Raw genomic sequence first — 20467 nt, 5'->3', positions numbered from 1 at the left:
ACCCACTGGTGCATTCGTGGCAACAGCAGTACCAGAGCCCACCTGCCAACCAGTCAGCATCCTCTTTTCGCGCCACATAAAGTTGCTGTTTCCCCTGAGATTGGTAATCTTGATGCCGGCCGTTGGACTGGGGTAAGTAAGAAGTCCATTAAAGTCTTACTTGGACACAGTAAGAACTCCATTAAAATCCAATAAACGGCGGCACAGTGGGTTAACACTGCTGCTTCACAGCTTCAGGGGCCCGGGTTCGAATCCCGGCTCGGGTCACTGTCTGTGTGGAGTTTGCACATTCTCCTCGTGTCTGCGTGGGTTTCCTCCGGGTGCTCCGGTTTCCTCCCACAGTCCAAAGATGTGCGGGTTAGGTTGATTGGCCATGCTAAAATTGCCCCTTAGTGTCCTGAGATGCGTTGGTTAGAGGGATTAGTGGGTAAATGTGTAGGATTATGGGGGTCGGGCCTGGTTGGGATTGTGTTCGGTGCAGACTCGATGGGCCGAATGGCCTCTTTCTGCACTGTAGGGTTCTATGATTCTATGAAACTGGTTGGACTTCAACCTGGTGTTGTAAGATCTTATGAGCAAAGGCTGAGGGACTTGAGGTTATTTTCATTGGAGAGAAGAAGGTTACAAGGTGAGCTCATTGAGGCATACAAGATGATCAGAGGGTGGAGAGTGAGAGCCTTTTTCCCTCGGATGGTGACGGCTAACACGAGGGGACACAGCTTTAAATTGAGGGGTGGTAATTATAGGACGGAGGTAGGTTCTTGACTCAGAGGGCGTGGAATGCCCTGCCTGCAGCAGTTGTGGACTCGCCAACTTTAAGGGCGTTCAAATGGTCAGTGGATAGGCAAACGGATAACATTGGAATAGTTTAGGTTAGAGGGTCATTAGATTGGTTCCACTGGTCGGCACAACATCGAGGGCCGAAGGGCCTGTACTGTGCTGTAATGTTCTATGTCCTATGTACTTCTTATTGGTAATCTTGCCATTGGCCTGATGAGTGTGAGTTGGAAAACTTTGACAAAGTGCATTCTTCCCGGCAGCCCCCAAGTTCTCTCTGTTCTGACAGCAACTTGTTAAGAGAGCGCTTTTTTTGTGTATGTTGGGAGAGTTCGCTTCTCATAAGAACATAAGAACATAAGAAATAGGAGCAGGAGTAGGCCATCCAGCCCTTCGAGCCTGCCCCGCCATTCAATAAGATCATGGCTGATCTGTCGTGGCTCAGTTCCACTTTCCCGCCCTCTCCCCATAACCCTTAATCCCCTCTCTTATCAAAAACCCATCAACCCGCGTCTTAAAAATGTTTAGCGAGGCAGCCTCCACCACTTCAACGGGCAGAGAATTCCAGAGATTCACCACCCTTTGAGTGAAGAAGTTCCTCCTCAACTCCGTTCTAAACCGCTTCTCTCCAGTTTAATTCAGATAACTGTCAGGTGATGCACTTTGGTGGATTGAAATGGGGCAAAGAACCGCACTCAGTGCACTTAAATTGCATTTGAGCTCAGTTCATGGTAGGGGAGAGTTACAGAACAGAGAGATCTAGGGGTCCAGGTTCATAGCTCCTTGAAAGTGGACAGAGTGGTGAAGAAGGCACTTGGCAAGCTTGGTTTCATTGGTCAGAACATTGAATACAGGAGTTGGGACGTCTTGTTGAAGTTGTACAAGACATTGGTAAGGCCACACTTGGAATACTGTGTACAGTTCTGGTCACCCTATTATAGAAAGGATATTATTAAACTAGAAAGAGCGCAGAAAAGATTTACTAGGATGCTACCGGGACTTGATGGATTGAGTTATAAGGAGAGGCTGGATAGACTGGGACTTTTTTCTCTGAAGTGTAGAGGGGTGATCTTATAGAGGTCTATAAAATAATGAGGGGCACAGATCAGCTAGATAGTCAATATCTTTTCCCCAAAGGTAGGGGAGTCTAAAACTAGAGGGTTTAAGGTGAGAGGGGAGAGATATAAAATTGTCCAGAGGGGCAATGTTTTCACACAGAGGGTGGTGAGTGTCTGGAACGAGCTGCCAGAGGCAGTCGTAGAGGGGGGTACAATTTTGTCTTTTAAAAAGCGTTTAGACAGTTACACGGGTGTAGAGGGATACGGGCCAAACGCGGGCAACTGGGACTAGCTGAGTGGTTTAACAATAAAGGGGGCAGCGTGGACGAGTTGGGCCGAAGGGCCTGTTTCCACGCCGCAAAACCCCTGCGTGACAATAATAAATCAGATCAACTCCGGGGTGGGGTGGGAGAGAGTCAGGGGGTTCTGGGGAGGGGCCTGTCGATCTCAAAACCAGCGGCGCAACGTGAGAAATCCCCGGCCGAGCACAAACGGGATCGTGTAGTGTCGGCCAGCTCAGTAACTCTTCCCCGCCAGCGCCTGATAAAATATTCAGTGCACGCCACCCCGTCACGCAAGAGAGAATTTGGCTGCTTTTAATTAAAGTTGGTAATCGTACGTGTTTGATTGTGTCGCTGGCTTGCGGCTCAGTTCAGGGACGTCTGCCGTGTCACGGGGGCTGGCAGGAGAGTGCCTGTAATTATTTCTGATCTGTAACGTCTACGTGTTTACACAATTTTAATTACACCTCATCGTCTGTTTGCTCTTCCTGTTTAACCTGGCCTCTCCCCCCCCACCCCCCCGCAACCCCTCTCCGCCGTATCCCTCTGCCTCATCGCAGGCTGGAGCTCCCCTCCCTACGGCACTGGTCACTGCGCACCCCCCCCCCCCCCCCCAGGTACAAGCAGCAAGGATTATTTATTTTTTTGAGGTGGGGGTTTTGCTGTGGGAGGGGGTGGTGTCACTTCCCCAAGCTGGTTCTCGAGGTTAAAAGGTCATTTACCGGTCTTTCTCCCCACCCCCCCCCTCCCCCCGAGTTTAGGTTTATGGGCGACACGGTGGCGCAGTGGGGTTAGCGCTGCTGCTTCACAGCGCCAGGGACGCAGGTCCGATTCCCGGCCTCGGGTCACCGTCTGTGTGGAGTCCGCACATCCTCCCCTCCGTGTCTGCGTGGGTTTCCTCTGGGTGCTCCGGTATCCCCCCAAAGCCCAAAGATGTGTAGGTTAGGTGGATTGGCCATGCTAAATTGCTCCTTAGTGTCCAAAGATGTGCAGGTTGCATGGCAATTCAGTATAGCCAATCCACCCAACCTGCACATCTTTGGACACTAAGGGGCAATTTAGCATGGCCAATCCACCTAATCTACACATCTTTGGACACTAAGGGGCAATTTAGCATGGCCAATCCACCCAACCTGCACATCTTTAGACACTAAGGGGCAATTTAGCATGGCCAATCCACCCAACCTACACATCTTTAGACACTAAGGAGCAATTTAGCATGGCCAATCCACCTAACCTACACATCTTTGGACACTAAGGGGCAATTTAGCATGGCCAATCCACCCAACCTACACATCTTTAGACACTAAGGAGCAATTTAGCATGGCCAATCCACCTAATCTACACATCTTTGGACACTAAGGGGCAATTTAGCATGGCAAATCCACCCAACCTACACATCTTTAGACAATAAGGAGCAATTTACAATGGCCAATCCACCTAATCTACACATCTTTGGACACTAAGGGGCAATTTAGCATGGCCAATCCACCCAACCTGCACATCTTTGGACACTTAAGGGGCAATTTAGCATGGCAAATCCACCCAACCTACACATCTTTAGACAATAAGGAGTAATTTAGCATGGCCAATCCACCTAATCTACACATCTTTGGGCACTAAGGGACAATTTAGCATGGCCAATCCACCTAATCTACACATCTTTGGACACTAAGGGGCAATTTAGCATGGCCAATCCACCTAACCTACACATCTTTGGACTGTGGGAGGAAACTGGAGTACCCAGAGGAAACCCACACAGACAAGGGGAGAAATTGCCAGCACCACACAGCTCTTAAATTAAGTTTGTTCTGATAGAAACTTCCTGGTGGGTGTCTTAAATTGTACCCGGAGTGAAACACCATCTGTTCTTACTAGTGTCAATATCAAATGTGAAAGTTAGGCTCAAAACTAACTGCATTAAACACTGTAGTTAAGAAAGCCCCACCAACGCCTCTACTTTCTCAGAAGACGAAGGAAATTCGGCATGTCAGCTATGACTCTCACCAACTTTTACAGATGCCCCACAGAAAGCATCCTTTCTGGTTGTATCACAGCTTGGTCTGGGTTCCTGCTCTGCCCAAGACCGCAAGGAACTACAAAGGGTGGTGAACGTAGCCCAGTCCCATCACACAAACCAGCCTCCCATCCATTGACTCCGTCTACACTTCCCGCTGCCTCGGGGAAAAGCAGCCGGCATAATCAAGGACCCCCCCCACACACCCCGGACATTCTCTCTTCCACCTTCTTCTGTCGGGAAAAAGATACAAAAGTCTGAGGTCCCGTACCGACCGACTCAAGAACAGCTTCTTCCCTGCTGCTGTCAGACTTTTGAATGGACCTACCTCGCATTAAGTTGATCTTTCTCTACACTCTAGCTATGACTGTAACACTATATTCTGCACTCTCTCCTTTCCTTCTCCCCTACGCTCTCTATGAATGGCATGCTTTGTCTGTATAGCGCACAAGAAACAATACTTTTCACTGTATCCCAATACATGCGCCAATAATAAATCAAATCCAATATTAAGCTGATCTTTCTTGACACCCTAGCTGTGACTGTAACACTACATTCTGCAACCTCTCCTTTCCTTCTCTATGAATGGTATGCTTTGCCTGTACAGTGCACAAGAAACAATACTTTTCACAGTATCCCGATGCATGCGCCAATAATAAATCAAATCAAATATTAAGTTGATCTTTCTCTACACCCTCGCTGTGACTGTAACGCTACATTCTGCACCCTCTCCTTTCCTTCTCCCCTACGTACTCTATGAACAGTATGCTTTGCTTGAAGAGCATGCAAGAAACAATACTTTTCATTGTGTCCCAATACATGTGACAATAATAAATCAAATCAAATATTAAGCTGATCTTTCTCTACACCCTCGCTGTGACTGTAACACTACATTCTGCACCCTCTCCTTTCCTTCTCCCCTACTTACTCTATGAACAGTATGCTTTGCCTGAAGAGCGCGCAAGAAACAATGCTTTTCATTGTGTCCCAATACATGTGGCAATAATAAATCAAATCAAATATTAAGCTGATCTTTCTTTACACCCTCGCTGTGACTGTAACACGACATTCTGCACCCTCCTTTCCTTCTCTATGAACGGTATGCTTTGCCTGTGTAGCGCGCAAGAAACAACACTTTTCACTGTATCCCAATACATGTGACAATAATAAATCAAATCAAATCAAATCAAATCAAAAATATCTTGGCATTTCTGATCTGGCCCCTGATGCCTGACATTCTACTGTTGTATTGTTGCTGAGTACACAAGGTCTGGGAAGCAAATTTTGACTAATGCTAAGATCTCAGTGCCCCCCCTGTGCTTGGCATGCCAATAAGGTTCACAAAAGCAGCTATTAAAGCAGTTAGCCCACTCGGTTTCATAAGCTGATGCTTCACATTCATCACATTATGTTACCAGCCGCCATCTGCTACTGTCTATGGCTGACACATCACGGAAGTGATTAAGGAAGCGCCCATACCTCCTTCCTCGGGTGGCACAGTGGTTAGCACTGCTACCTCGCAGCGCCAGGGACCCCGGGTTCAAGACTGGCCTCGGGCCATTTACTGTGGGGAGTTTGCATGTTCTGCCCACCATGCCTGTGTGGGTTTCCTCTGGGTGCTCCGATTTCCTCCCGTGTTCCAAAGATGTGTAGGTTAGGTGGATTGGCCATGCTAAATTGCCCCTTAGTGTCCAAAGATGTGTAGGTTAGGTGGATTGGCCATGCTAAATTGTCCCTTAGTGTCCAAAGATGTGCGGGTCAGGTGGATTGGCCATGCTAAATTGTCCCTTAGTGTCCAAAGATGTGCGGGTCAGGTGGATTGGCCATGCTAAATTGTCCCTTAGTGTCCAAAGATGTGCAGGTCAGGTGGATTGGCCATGCTAAATTGCCCCTTTGTGTCCAAAGATGTGCAGGTTAGGTGGATTGGCCATGCTAAATTGCCCCTTAGCGTCCAAAGATGTGCAGGTTAGGTGGATTGGCCATGCTAAGTTCTCCCTTAGTGTCCAAAGATGTGCAGGTTTGGTGGATTGGCCATGCTAAATTGCCCCTTTGTGTCCAAAGATGTGCAGGTTAGGTGGATTGGCCATGTTAAATTGCCCCTTAGTGTCCAAAGATGTGCAGGTTACGGTGGATTGGCCGTGGTGATATTTTAAACCCAGGATGAAATTGCAGCTGGCGGACGGAGAAACCATCTGCGGATCCGCAGGGGAAAAAGGCAGCTTTATTTTGGCTCCGGGAGCATTCCGTGCGGCGACAGGTCGTTGCCGGAACCAAGGCCGAGTGGGTGCGGATCAGCTCCGAGGGTGATTACAAAGTGCTGCTTCAGACTGGCAGACAGGCTCTCCTCCGAGGAGAGCGGGTAAGCCCTCAGCTCGTGAATGTAAGTGCACTCCTGTGCCAAGCAGGGGAGCTGGGACCTAAAACAAAAGATTCTGTGGGTAAAACCATCAAAGGAATCTTGCCTTTCTGCAGTGCCGCACAGCACCTCGCAGTTCCCCCAAAGCCCGTCACTGCTTAATTATTGAGTTTATCTTCCTCGTCGCTGGCCTGGGCTGGTATATTTGCTCCCCATCCCTAATTGCCCCCTTGAGAATCTGGTGGGCCAGCTATCACCTTGAGCCGGCTGCTGTCCCCGTGTAGGTACAGCCACGGCGCTGCTAGGGAGGGAGTTCCAGGATTTTTGACAGTCCCCCCAACCCCATCTGCGTGGGTTCCCTCCCCCAGTTCGAAAGACGCACTGGTTAGGGTGCATTGGCCGTGCTAAATTCTCCCCCCCGTGTACCCAAACAGGCACCAGAGTGTGGCAACTAGAGAATTTTCACAGTAACTTCACCGCAGTGTTAATGTAACCCGACTTGTGCCAATCATAAATGCACTTTAATAAACTTCAGTTTCCAGGAGCTAATAAAGCCAGGGATATTCTGATTTGATTTATTATTGTCACATGTACTGGGATACAGTGAAAAGTGTTGCTTTTTGCGCGCTATACAGACAAATCATACCGTTCATAGAGAAGGAAAGGAGAGGGTGTGAAATGTAGTGTTACAGTCACAGCGAGGGTGTAGAGAAAGGTGAACTTAATATTTGATTTGATTTATTATTGGCACATGTATTGGGATTCAGTGAAAAGTGTTGTTTCTTGCGCCCCGTACAGACAAAGCATACCGTTCATAGAGAAGGAAAGGAGAGAGTGCAGAACGTAGTGTTACAGTCACAGCGAGGGTGTAGGGAAAGATCAGCTTATTGCAAGGTAGGTCCATTCAAAAGTCTGACAGCAGCAGGAAAGAAGCTGTTCTTGAGTCGGTCGGTACGTGACCTCAGACTTCTGTCTCTTTTTCCCAACAGAAGAAGGTGGAAGAGAGAATGTCCGGGGTGTGTGGGGGGGTCCTTGATTATGCCGGCTGCTTTTCCCCGAGGCAGCAGGAACTGTAGACAGAGTCAATGGATGAGAGGCTGATGTTGGCATGGCTAATCCACCCAACCCACACATCTTTGGACACTAAGGGGCAATTTAGCATGGCCAATCCACCTAACCTACACATCTTTGGACACTAAGGGACAATTTAGCATGGCCAATCCACCTAACCTACACATCTTTGGACACTAAGGGGCAATTTAGCCTGGCCAATCCACCCAACCCACACACCTTTGGACACTAAGGGGCAATTTAGCATGGCCAATCCACCTAACCCGCACATCTTTGGACACTAAGGGACAATTTAGCATGGCCAATCCACCTAACCTACACATCTTTGGACGCTAAGGGGCAATTTAGCATGGCCAATCCACCTAACCTACACATCTTTGGACACTAAGGGGCAATTTAGCATGGCCAATCCACCTAACCTACACATCTTTGGACACTAAGGGACAATTTAGCACGGCCAATCCACCTAACCTGCACATCTTTGGAGTGTGGGAGGAAACCGGAGCAGGTGGAGGAAACCCACACAGACACAGGGAGAACGTGTAGACTCCACACTGACAGTGACCCGAGGCCGGGAATCGAACCCGGGCCCCTGGCGCCGTGAGGCAGCGGCTGCGCTGCAGCGAGGGATGGACAATAAATGATGACCAGTCCGCGGCGCCCATGCCCCACGAATGAATAAAAAGATTTTTTGTTTGGAATGTGTGGGGTCGCTGTTGACGCAGTTGGGTCTAGTCTTTGAGTTAGAAACATAGAAAAACTACAGCACAAACAGGCTCTTCGGCCCACAAGTTGCGCCGATCCTATCCCTACCTATCTATAACCCTCAATCCCATTAAATCCCATGTACTCATCCAGAAGTCTCTTAAAAGACCCCAACGATTTCGTCTCCACCACCATTGACAGCAGCCGATTCCACTCACTCACCACCCTCTGAGTGAAAAACATACCCCTGACATCTCCTCTGTACCTGCTCCCCAGCACCTTAAACCTGTGTCCCTCTCGTAGCGACCATTATAAACTTGCTGAATAAACTAGGCTTGTACTCGTTAGAGTTTAGAAGAATGAGGGGAGATCTCATTGAGACGTATAAGATGATGAATGGGATGGATAGGATAGAGGTAGAGAGACTCTTCCCGCTCAAAAAAGACAGTAGGACTAGGGGGCACAGCCTCAAGATAAAGGGGGGGCGGTTTAGAACGGAGTTGAGGAGGAACTTCTTCACTCAAAGGGTGGTGAATCTCTGGAATTCTCTGCCCGTTGAAGTGGTGGAGGCTGCCTCGCTAAATATTTTCAAGAAGCGGGTTGATGGGTTTTTGATAAGAGAGGGGATTAAGGGTTATGGGGAGAGGGCGGGAATGTGGAACTGAGCCACGACAGATCAGCCATGATCTTATTGAATGGCGGGGCAGGCTCAAAGGGCTAGATGGCCTACTCCTGCTCCTATTTCTTATGTTCTTATGTTCTTATTTCAGCCCTGGGAAATAGCCTCCGAGAATCCACCCTATCTATACCTCTCAACATCTTATAAACCTCTATCAGGTCGCCTCTCAACCTTCATCTCTCCAGGGAGAAGAGACCCAGCTCCCTCAACCTATCCTCATAAGGCATGCCTCCCAATCCAGGCCACATTAATTTGCCTTAAGCTGCGATTCCCAGAGGAAGCTTGCCGAGTCTTCAATTGCCGAGACATGCCCATCAGTGCCGCTTTCCAGTGTTGCTGAGGAGAAACCCTGGGAAATGACGGTGTGAGTTATTGGCGCCATTGTACATGACACGCATCATTCCCTTCAGCTCAGTCTTTCCACAGTTAATGGGCTTTATTTTAGTGCTTGTCGCAATGTTCTGCCGGGCGACTGCTGAGCCTTGAGAACACTTCTTCACAGCAATTGAGTCGCCTTCCATCATTTTTGCCTCTTGCACTTCATACACTGGTGTTCCAGGCACCCTCCTGCCTCCCCTCCCCCCACCCCCACACACACACACACACACACACCGAGACGCACTCCCCGCCACCTCCCCCTGGGTGACCCCGTTCCATTATCCTGACAGAGAATTGAATTTCCTGAAATGGCCTTTCACTCTGTCTCTTTCACTTCATTTTGAAAGGCCCAGTTTCGGAAATCGTGTTAAGAGTGTTTGTCAGCTGAGGGAAAGTGATTGCTTATCCGCCTACTCTCGCTCTCACTCTCTCTCTCTCTCAATGGCTCTCTCTCTCTCTCTCTCTCTCAATGGCTCTCTCTCTGACTCTCTCTCTCTCTCAATGTCTCTGTCTCTCTCTGATTCTCTCACTCTCTTTCTCTCAATGTCTCTCTCTCTTTCTCTCTCAATCTCTCTCTCTCTGTGACTCTCTCTCTTTGATTCTCTCTCTCTCTGACTCTCTCTGTCTCTCTCCCTCTCTGTCTCTCTCTCTCTCAATCTCTCTCTCACGCTGACTCTCTCTCTTTGATCCTCTCTCTCTCTGATTCTCTCACTCTCTCTCTCTCAATGTCTCTCTCTCTCTTTCTCTCTCAATCTCTCTCTCTCTGTGACCCTCTCTCTGTCTTTGATTCTCTCTCTCTCTGACTCTCTCAGTCTCTCTCTCTCTGATTCACTCGCTGTCTCCCTCAATGTCTCTCTCTCTTTCTCTCTCAATCTCTCTCTCTCTATGACTCTCTCTCTTTGATTCTCTCTCTCTCCCTGAGTCTCTCTGTCTCTGTCCTTCTGTCTCTCTGTCTCTTTGTCTCTGTCTCTCTCATTCTGTCTCTCTTTCTCTGTCTCTCTCTCTTCCTCTCCCTGTCTCTCTCTCTTCCTCTCCCTGTCTCTCTCTCTCTATATCGCTTTCTCTCTCTCTGTCTCTCTGTTTCTGTCTCTTGCTCACTCTCTCTCTCCCTTTGTCTCGATATCACTCTCTCTCTCTGTCTCTCTGTTTCTGTCTTTTGCTCACTCTCTCTCTCACTGTATCTCTCTCTCTCACTGGCCCCCTCCCTACTCCTCTCTCTTTCCCGCTCTCGCCCCAACCTCTCTCCCTCTCTCTCGCTCTCTCTCTCCCTCGGATTTGATCTTTTGTTGAATGGGGAATGGGGGATGAAGCAGGTTTATTTATAGTTTTTGACAGTACAGAATGAGGCCTTTCAGCCCGTTGGAGAGATGTGCAACTCTCCGAAAGAGAATCCTACCCAGACAATTTCCTCCGCCCTATCCACCTAACCCGGCACATTTAGTATGGCCAATTCACCTAACCTACACATCTTTGGAAACTAAGGGACAATTTAGCATGGCCAATCCATGGGTGGATTTCCTCCAGTTCCTCAAGTTTCCTCCCAAAGATGTGCGGGTTAGGTGGATTGGCCATGCTAAATTGTCCCTTAGTGTCCAAAGATGTGCAGGTTACGGGGATTGGCCATGCTAAATTGCCCCTTAGTGTCCAAAGATGTGCTGGTTAGGTGGATTGGCCATGCTAAATTGCCTCTTAGTGTCCAAAGATGTGCAGGTTAGGTGGATTGGCCATGCTAAATTGCCTCTTAGTGTCCAAAGATGTGCAGGTTAGGTGGATTGGCCATGCTAAATTACCCCTTAGTGTCCAAAGATGTGCGGGTTAGGTGGATTGGCCGTGCTAAATTACCCCTTAGTGTCCAAAGATGTGCAGGTTAGGGTGGATTGGCCGTGCTAAATTGTCCCTTAGTGTCCAAAGATGTGCAGGTTGGGTGGATTGGCCATGCTAAATTGCCCCTTAGTGTCCAAAGATGTGCAGGTTGGGTGGATTGGCCATGCTAAATTGCCCCTTAGTGTCCAAAGATGTGCGGGTTAGGTGGATTGGCCATGCTAAATTGCCCCTTAGTGTCCAAAGATGTGCAGGTTGGGTGGATTGGCCATGCTAAATTGCCCCTTAGTGTCCAAAGATGTGCAGGTTGGGTGGATTGGCCATGCTAAATTGTCCCTTAGTGTCCAAAGATGTGCAGGTTGGGTGGATTGGCCACGCTAAATTGTCCCTTAGTGTCCAAAGATGTGCAGGTTAGGTGGATTGGCCATGCTAAATTGTCCCTTAGTGTCCAAAGATGTGCAGGTTGGGTGGATTGGCCGTGCTAAATTGCTCCTTTGGGGTGGGATTCCACGCCCTCTCTCGTCCCGAAACATCAAAATCCCGCCCGAGGCTAACGGACCGTTCCATTCTCCTCCTCTCTGATTCCGGTGGTGGGGGGGGAGGGGTGGGGGGCGCTCAAATTCCGGCCTTGGTGTCAGGGGTCGAGCAGGGTAACTGCGTGTGCGGGAGTGGGGGCGGGGGAGGCCCCGGGTGGGACTGCTGTCGGCGCAGGCCCGATGGGCTGAACAGCCTCCTTCTGTACTGCCGGGACTTCAGGAGTGTCAGCCTTGCTTGCAGGGCCAGAGAGCAGACCCAACGGGTGTGGGAGGTGCCGGGTGGCCTAATTCACTCTTAGAGAACATAAGAACATAAGAAATAGGAGCAGGAGTAGGCCATCTAGCCCTTCGAGCCTGCCCCGCCATTCAATAAGATCATGGCTGATCTGTCGTGGCTCAGTTCCACATTCCCGCCCTCTCCCCATAACCCTTAATCCCCTCTCTTATCAAAAACCCATCAACCCGCGTCTTAAAAATATTTAGCGAGGCAGCCTCCACCACTTCAACGGGCAGAGAATTCCAGAGATTCACCACCCTTTGAGTGAAGAAGTTCCTCCTCAACTCCGTTCTAAACCGCCCCCCCCTTTATCTTGAGGCTGTGCCCCCTAGTCCTACTGTCCTTTCTGAGCGGGAAGAGTCTCTCCACCTCTATCCTATCCATCCCATTCATCATCTTATACGTCTCAATGAGATCTCCCCTCATTCTTCTAAACTCTAACGAGTACAAGCCTAGTTTATTCAGCCTCTCCTCATAGCTCAACCCCCTCAACTCCGGCATCAGCCTAGTAAACCTCCTCTGCACTCCCTCCAAGGCCAAAATATCCTTGCGTAAGTACGGCGCCCAAAACTGCACACAGTACTCCAGTTGCGGCCTCACCAATGCCCTATACAGCTGCAGCAAGACCTCCCTACTTTTATATTCAATCCCCCTCGCTATGAAGGCCAGCATCCCATTCGCCTTCCTGACCACCTGCTGCACCTGCAGGCTGGGCTTTTGCGACTCATGCACAAGGACCCCGAGGTCCCTCTGCACCGTCGCCTGCTGCAGTTTTTCGCCCCGTAAGTAATAGTCCTTCCTACCATTCTTCCTACCAAAGTGGACCACCTCGCACTTGCCAACATTAAATTCCATTTGCCAGTTCCTGGCCCATTCGCCCAGCCTATCTAGATCCTTCTGCAGACTCTCCAGACTCCTAGAGGGCGGTGACGGTTCAGCCGCCCTGGAGGGTGGGGGTGGGGGGGGGGAGGTGGGGGCGGTGGGTGGGGGCTGCGGGGAGGTGGGGGCTGCGGGGTGGTGTGGGGGATGGGGGGCACATCGCCTGTGAGAGGAGAGAGAGACAGAGACAGAGAGAAAAGGAAGTGTAATTCTGTGGATTGATGGGCGATCAATTTTTTATGATGCTCATTTAATTTGTGCGATTCTCCAACACCACTCCTGTCACTCGGAGAGTTGAAATACGGAGTGTGACTTCCCGACCGCAATGATCATCCTCGCACAAGGAGAATGGTTGTTTTACTTTCTGGGCGATTAAGTTCTGAAGCACGGTCGTGTCAGCGTTACTCCGAGCTGCTTGGAGTGCTTTCCCGCGACAGCCACTCACATGGGTGCGGACGGGATGCAGTTCGCGTGTCCGTGTCCCTTGGTCTGTACCTCGATCGCACCAGCAACCCCCCCGCCTTTCTTTCCTTTTTGATTTATTACTGTCGCCTGTACAGACAAAGCATACCGTTCATAGAGAAGGGTGCAGAATGTAGGGTTACAGTCACAGCGAGGGTGTAGAGAAAGATCAACTTAATATTTGATTTGATTTATTATTGTCACATGTATTGGGATGCAGTGAAAAGTATTGTTTCTTGCGCCATCCAGGCAAAGCATACTGTTCATAGAGTACATGGGGAGAAAGAAAGGAGAGGGTGCAGAATGTAATGTTACAGTCACAGCGAGGGTATAGAGAAAGATCAACTTAATATTTGATTTGATTTATTGTTGTCACATGTACTGGGATACAGTGAAAAGTATTGTTTCTTGCGCGCTATACAGACAAAGCATACCGTTCATAGAGAAGGAAAGGAGAGGGTGCAGAATGTAGTGTTACAGTCACAGCGAGGGTGTAGAGAAAGATCAACTTAATATTTGATTTGATTTATTATTGTCGCATGTACTGGGATACAGTGAAAAGTATTGTTTCTTGCGCACTGTACAGACACAGCATACCGTTCATAGAGAAGGAAAGGAGGGGGTGTGGAATGTAGAGTTACAGCCACAGAGAGGGTGTAGAGAAAGATCAACTTAATATTTGATTTTATTAATTACTCCCACATGTATTGGGATACAGTGTAAAGCATTGTTTCTTGTGTGCTGTACAGACAAAGCATACTGTTCATAGAGTACAGTAAGAAGTCTCGCAGCACTGGGTTTATTTGGTAGCTCGAGCTTTCGGAGCGCTGCTCCTTCGTCAGGTCAGTGAGGAGCTGTGTTCGCGTATAGACACGGACTCAATTACGAGGGAATGGTTGGAATCCGAGTCTTTACAGGCAATCAAGTCTTCAGAGAGTGCGAGCGGAGAGAGGGTTTGATATCCAAACTCAACATTTAAGCAGCGGAGAGACTCTCGGGGGGGGTTGCTGGAAACCGGAAACTCAAACGGGAAAAGCCCAGCCGGCCCGCAACAAGAGAGGTTATAACTTATAGAAGCCGAACGAGGCCACTCGGCCCATCGAATCTGCCCCGCCACGTTCCTCCACCCCGTTCTCCCGCCTTTTCCCCGTGAGGTTTGATCCCCTCACCAATCGGGAACGTATCCATCTCTGTCTCCGACGCACACGGTTTAGTTGGGGCATCATGATCGGCACAGGCGATCCAGTGCGGTACTTTTCTTCGTTCTTCGATACGCTCAGTGACACCCCCCCCCCTCCCCCCCCAACCCGCCTCCTCTGCGGTGACGAATCCCACAGATGCACCCTCCGGCTGGAGAAATCCCTCCCCGTCTCGGCTCCAAAGGGCCGTCCCTTCACCCCCTGAGGCCGTGCCGGTCTCCCCGACTCATGGAAACGTCTTCCCCGCGTCCGCTTTATGCGGGCCTCGCAGTATTCCGTAAGTTTCAGTGAGATTTCCCCCACCCCCCCGTCCTTGGGAAACTCCATCAGAGAAAGATAGGAGATCGGAGCCATTGGGCCCATCGAGCCTGCTCCGCCATCCATCGTGGCTGGTCGCCCAACCCAATAAGCCTCATCCTGTTTCCCCCCTTTGATCCCGTTGGCCCCCAAGTGTTCTGTCCAGCCCAACGTTTTGGCATCAACGACTTCCCGTGGGAATGAATTCCACAGGCTCGCCGGGCGAGGAAACGTCCATCCTAAATGATCTACCCCCCAATCCTCGGACTGTGACCAACACCCCCCCACCCCCAGGTTCTGGAGGACCACCCTCTGTGTAAAAATGTCGCCCCTCGGTTTCCCATTCGCTCTTTCCTCTCTTAACGTAACCCTCTGCCCTCTAGTTTACGAGGGAATACTCAGGTTTACTCGGCTGATACCGGAGTTGAGGGGGTTGAGCTATGAGGAGAGGCTGAATAAACTAGGCTTGTACTCGTTGGAGTTTAGAAGAATGAGGGGAGATCTCATTGAGACGTATAAGATGATGAATGGGATGGATAGGATAGAGGTGGAGAGACTCTTCCCGCTCAGAAAGGACAGTAGGACTAGGGGGCACAGCCTCAAGATAAAGGGGGGGGGCGGTTTAGAACGGAGTTGAGGAGGAACTTCTTCACTCAAAGGGTGGTGAATCTCTGGAATTCTCTGCCCGTTGAAGTGGTGGAGGCTGCCTCGCTAAATATTTTTAAGACGCGGGTTGATGGGTTTTTGATAAGAGAGGGGATTGAGGGTTATGGGGAGAGGGCGGGAATGTGGAACTGAGCCACGACAGATCAGCCATGATCTTAAATAGAACATAGAACATAGAACATAGAACATTACAGCGCAGAACAGGCCCTTCGGCCCACGATGTTGCGCCGACCAGTTACAAAAACAATGACCCACTAGCCTATACCAATCCCTTTTCGTCCATAAACCTATCCAGAGATCTCTTAAACGCCCCCAAACTAGACGCATCTACAACTGCAGCAGGCAGGGCATTCCAATCCCTCACCACCCGCTGGGTAAAGAACCTACCCCTGACATCCGTCCTGTAGCTACCCCCCCTTAATTTAAAGTCATGCCCCCTCGTGCTAGCTTTCTCCATCCGAGGAAAAAGGCTATCACTATCCACCCTATCTAAACCTCTAATCATCTTATATGTTTCAATAAGATCCCCTCTTAGCCGCCTTCTTCCCAACGAAAACAACCCTAGATCCCTCAGTCTCTCCTCATAGGACCTCCCCACCATACCAGGCAACATCCTAGTAAACCTCCTCTGCACCCTCTCCAACGCCTCCACATCCTTCTTGTAATGCGGGGACCAGAACTGCACACAGTACTCCAAGTGCGGCCGCACTAGAGTAGTGTACAGTTGCAACATTACACTGCGACTCCTAAATTCAATCCCCCTACCAATAAACGCCAAGACACCGTACGCCTTCTTAACAACCTTATCTACTTGATTCCCAACTTTCAGGGATCTATGTACACACACACCTAGATCCCTCTGTTCATCCACACTATTCAAAGTCCTCCCGTTAGCCCTATACTCGACACTTATTGAATGGCGGGGCAGGCTCGAGGGGCTAGATGGCCTACTCCTGCTCCTATTTCTTATGTTCTTATGTTCTTAGTTCCCGATTCCCCAACCCCCGGGTGAAATAGACTATGTGGATTCCCCCTATCCTCGTCTCCCTCGATCTTACAGACCTCTGTAAGATCACCCCTCGGTCTCCAAAGAAAGTAGTCCAATTGGGATACAGTGTAAAGTATTATTTCTTGGGCGTTGTACAGACAAAGCATACCGTTCATAGAGAAGGAAAGGAGAGGGTGCGGAATGTAGTGTTACAGTCACAGCGAGGGTGTAGAGAAAGATCAACTTAATATTTGATTTATTATTGTCACATGTATTGGGATACAGTGAAAAGTATTGTTTCTTGCGCGCTACACAAAGCATACCGTTCATAGAGAAGGAAAGGAGAGGGTGCAGAATGTAGTGTTACAGTCACAGCGAGGGTGTAGAGAAAGATCAACTTAATGCGAGGTAGGTCCATTCAAAAGTCTGACAGCAGCAGGGAAGAAGCTGTTCTTGAGTCGGTCGGTACGGGACCTCAGACTTTTGTATCTTTTTCCCGACGGAAGAAGGTGGAAGAGAGAATGTCCGGGGTGTGTGTGGGGGGGTCCTTGATTATGCCGGCTGCTTTTCCCCGAGGCAGCGGGAAGTGTAGACGGAGTCAGTGGATGGGAGGCTGGTTTGCGAGATGGGACAAGTTTTGTGGGAGAGAAAGGAATTCTCCCCAACCCTTTGTCTGACCTCTCCTCTGTCTCTCTCTCTCTCTCTCCCCGCCACCGGCAGGTTTTCCGCAGCGGAGAAGGGATGGGTATCCGCCTGGACATCGCCTCGGCCTTCCAGGGGGCGCTGATCTCGCCGCACTACGACTCGCTGTTGGTGAAGGTGATCGCCCACGGCAAGGACCACGCCACGGCTGCCTCCAAGCTGAACCGGGCGCTGGCCGAGTTCCGGATCCGAGGGGTGAAGGTAAGAACTCACCCCCCACCCCCCCCAACCCCCGGCGTGGGGGGTGGGGGGCAGGAGGCGAGCCAGGAGTGTGTTGCGGACGAGTCCCATTCTGTTTTGTCTCGATGGGTTATCGATCGGAGTCTCCCCTTGCTCCCGGCTATGGGGTTGACAATTACTGATGTGCTGATCTGTGTGACTCGTACCTCAACGTCAATGATGGAGTATAACATTAGCAAGTGCGAGGTTGCCCACTTTGGTAGAAATAATAGCAGGAGGGATTACTATTTAAAGGGCGAAAAGCTGCAGCGTGCTACGGTGCAGAGGGACCTGGGCGTCCTTGTGCACGAGTCGCAAAAACCCAGTCCGCAGGTGCAGCAGGTGATCAGGAAGGCGAATGGGATGCTGGCCTTTATCGCGAGGGGGGATAGAATATAAAAGCAGGGAGATCTTGCTGCAACTGTACAGGGCACTGGTGAGGCCGCAGCTGGAGTACTGTGTGCAGTTTTGGTCGCCGCACTTACGCAAGGATATTTTGGCCTTGGAGGGAGCGCAGAGGAGGTTCACTCGGCTGGTACCGGAGATGAGGGGGTTGGACTATGAAGAGAGACTAAATAGACTGGGTCTGTACTCGTTGGAGTTTAGAAGGATGAGGGGGGATCTTATAGAGGCGTATAAGATAATGAAGGGGCTGGATAGGGTAGAGGTAGAGAGATTCTTCCTGCTTAGAAAGGACAGTAGGACTAGAGGGCACAGCCTCAGGATAAGGGGGGGCGGTTTAGAACAGAGTTGAGGAGGAACTTCTTCACTCAAAGGGTGGTGAATCTCTGGAATTCTCTGCCCATTGAACTGGTGGAGGCTGCCTCGCTAAATATATTTAAGTCACGGGTAGACAGGTTTCTGATAGACAGGGGAATTAAGGGTTATGGGGAGAAAGTGGAACTGATCCACTTCAGATCAGCCATGATCTTATTGAATGGCGGGGCAGGCTCAAAGGGCTGGATGGCCCTACTCCTGCTCCTATTTCTTATGTTCTTATGTATTTTATGTATTGAGGAGGAACTTCTTCACTCAAAGGATGGTGAATCTCTGGAATTCCCTGCCCGTTGAAGTGGTGGAGGCTGCCTCGCTCAATATATTTAAGTCACGGGTAGATAGGTTTCTGATAGACAGGGGAATTAAGGGGAGAAAGCAGGAAAGTGGAACTGATCCACTTCAGATCAGCCATGATGTTATTGAATGGCGGGGCAGGCTCGAGGGGCCAGATGGCCCTACTCCTGCTCCTATTTCTTATGTTCTTATGACGTGCCCAATTTGTTGCCATCTGCATCGAGAGAGTTTGACCTGGTTAAGTCTGAACCACCAAATACTGTCAGAAGTTGTCGTACAAAAGTTGGCGACGTTCGATCGGGGCCTGGGAAGGGCAGGCCGAGACGGACAACCCGGAACAGCGCCCGTAGCGGAGAGGCATTCGTAACAACACATTTGGAATTCGCCTTGGTTAGTTGGGCAGCAGTTGGGGGGATTGTTGGGGGGGGAAATGTGTCAATCAAATCGACCCGTTTGGCCAGGGTCAGAGGTCGATACGAAATAAAAATGTCTGGCGTGGGAAGACTGCAATGAGATTGATATCATGTGCGTACTCTTCAGGTGGAGAAGGTAGTCAAGAAGGCACCCGGCATGCTTGCCTTCATCGGCCGGGGGCACTGAGTTCAAAAATTGGCAAGTCATGTTGAAGCTTTATAGAACCTTAGTGAGGCCGCACTTGGAATATAGTGTTCAATTCTGGTCGCCCACACTACCAGAAGGATGTGGAGGCTTTGGAGAGGGTTACAGAAAAGATTTACCAGGATGTTGCCCTGGTACGGAGGGCATTAGCTATGAGGAGAGGTTGGAGAAATTGGTTTGTTCTCACTGGAGTGACGGAGGTTGACCTGATCGAGGTTTAGAAGATGATGAGGGACAGAGTGGACAGTCAGAAGCTTTTCCCCCCAGGGTGGAAGAGTCAATTACGCGGGGGGGCACAGGTTTAAGGTGCGAGGGACAAGGGAGATGTCCGAGGCAAGTTTTCTCTTTACACAGAGAGTGGTGGGTGCTTTGGGGAGGGTACAAAAGAGATTTACCAGGATGTTGCCCCTGGTATGGAGGGCATTGGCTATGCGGAGAGGTTGGAGAAAACTTGGTTTGTTCTCACTGGAGGTTGAGGGGGAGACCTGATAGAAGTCTACAAGATGATGAGGGACAGAGTGGAGCTTTTCCCCCCCAGGGTAGAAGAGTCAATTACGCGGGGGGGCACAGGGTTAAGGTGCGAGGGGCAAGGTTTAGAGGAGATGTACAAGGCAAGTTTTTTACACAGAGGGTGGTGGGTGCCTGGAACTCACTACCGGGGAAGGGAGTGGAAGCGGATACGATAGTGAGTTTTAAGGAATGTCTTGACAAATAGGATGGGAACAGAGAGATACGGTCCCCGGAAGGGTAGGGGGTTTTAGTTCAGTCGGGGGCAGCATGGTGGGTGCAGGAGGGGCCTGCTCCTGTGCTGGAACTTTCCTTGTTCTTTATTCGCCTGTATGAATCATTGCCACAGAACCGCGCTGCGAGCAGGGCTGGGATACCACACCAGAATCCGTAGGGATTTGGGTTGGGATCCAAAGGGAAGCTCGGCTACCTTTAGATGTGGAGTCCTTGGTGAGATCTACGAGGGGCTGTGTTTGTGTCTGAGCCCTGAGTCACTGAAGGACTCGCTGCCTCCTCTCTCCAGCCGACAGGGTGGTGAAGGTTGCGGGACGGGGGGTGGGGGCGTCAGAGATAGAACATTCCAGCACAGTACAGGCCATTCGGCCCTCGATGTTGCGCCGACCAGTGGAACCAATCTAATGACCCTCTAACCTAAACTATTCCAATGTTCTCCATATGCCTATCCACTGACCATTTGAACGCCCTTAAAGTTGGCGAGTCCACAACTGCTGCAGGCAGGGCATTCCACGCCCTCTGAGTCAAGAACCTACCTCCGCCCTATAATTACCACCCCTCAATTTAAAGCTATGTCCCCTCGCGTTAGCCCTCACCATCCGAGGAAAAAGGCTCTCACTGTCCACCCTCTGATCATCTTGTCCGCCTCAATTAGGTCACCTTCTTCTC

At 50.1% G+C, this 20467-nt stretch overlaps 1 protein-coding gene across 1 annotated transcript in view; it reads left to right on the top strand.

Annotated features, from left to right (window-relative positions):
• LOC145338752 (pyruvate carboxylase, mitochondrial-like) overlaps nucleotides 1–18789 on the top strand; it is a 247177-nt gene extending 228388 nt beyond the window's left edge. The window contains exons 11-12 of the mRNA XM_080183141.1: nucleotides 17168–17350; nucleotides 18706–18789. Of these exons, the coding sequence (XP_080039267.1) occupies nucleotides 17168–17350; nucleotides 18706–18789 (267 nt within the window). The remainder of the gene's footprint in view (nucleotides 1–17167; nucleotides 17351–18705) is intronic.
• The last annotated feature ends 1678 nt before the right edge of the window (nucleotides 18790–20467 follow it).

The sequence above is a fragment of the Carcharhinus amblyrhynchos genome, unplaced genomic scaffold, assembly GCF_965287045.1.
Source record: "Carcharhinus amblyrhynchos unplaced genomic scaffold, sCarAmb.v2.hapA chromosome_162, whole genome shotgun sequence".
NCBI lineage: Eukaryota > Metazoa > Chordata > Chondrichthyes > Carcharhiniformes > Carcharhinidae > Carcharhinus > Carcharhinus amblyrhynchos.
This window is presented reverse-complemented; position numbering and strand designations above follow the sequence as displayed.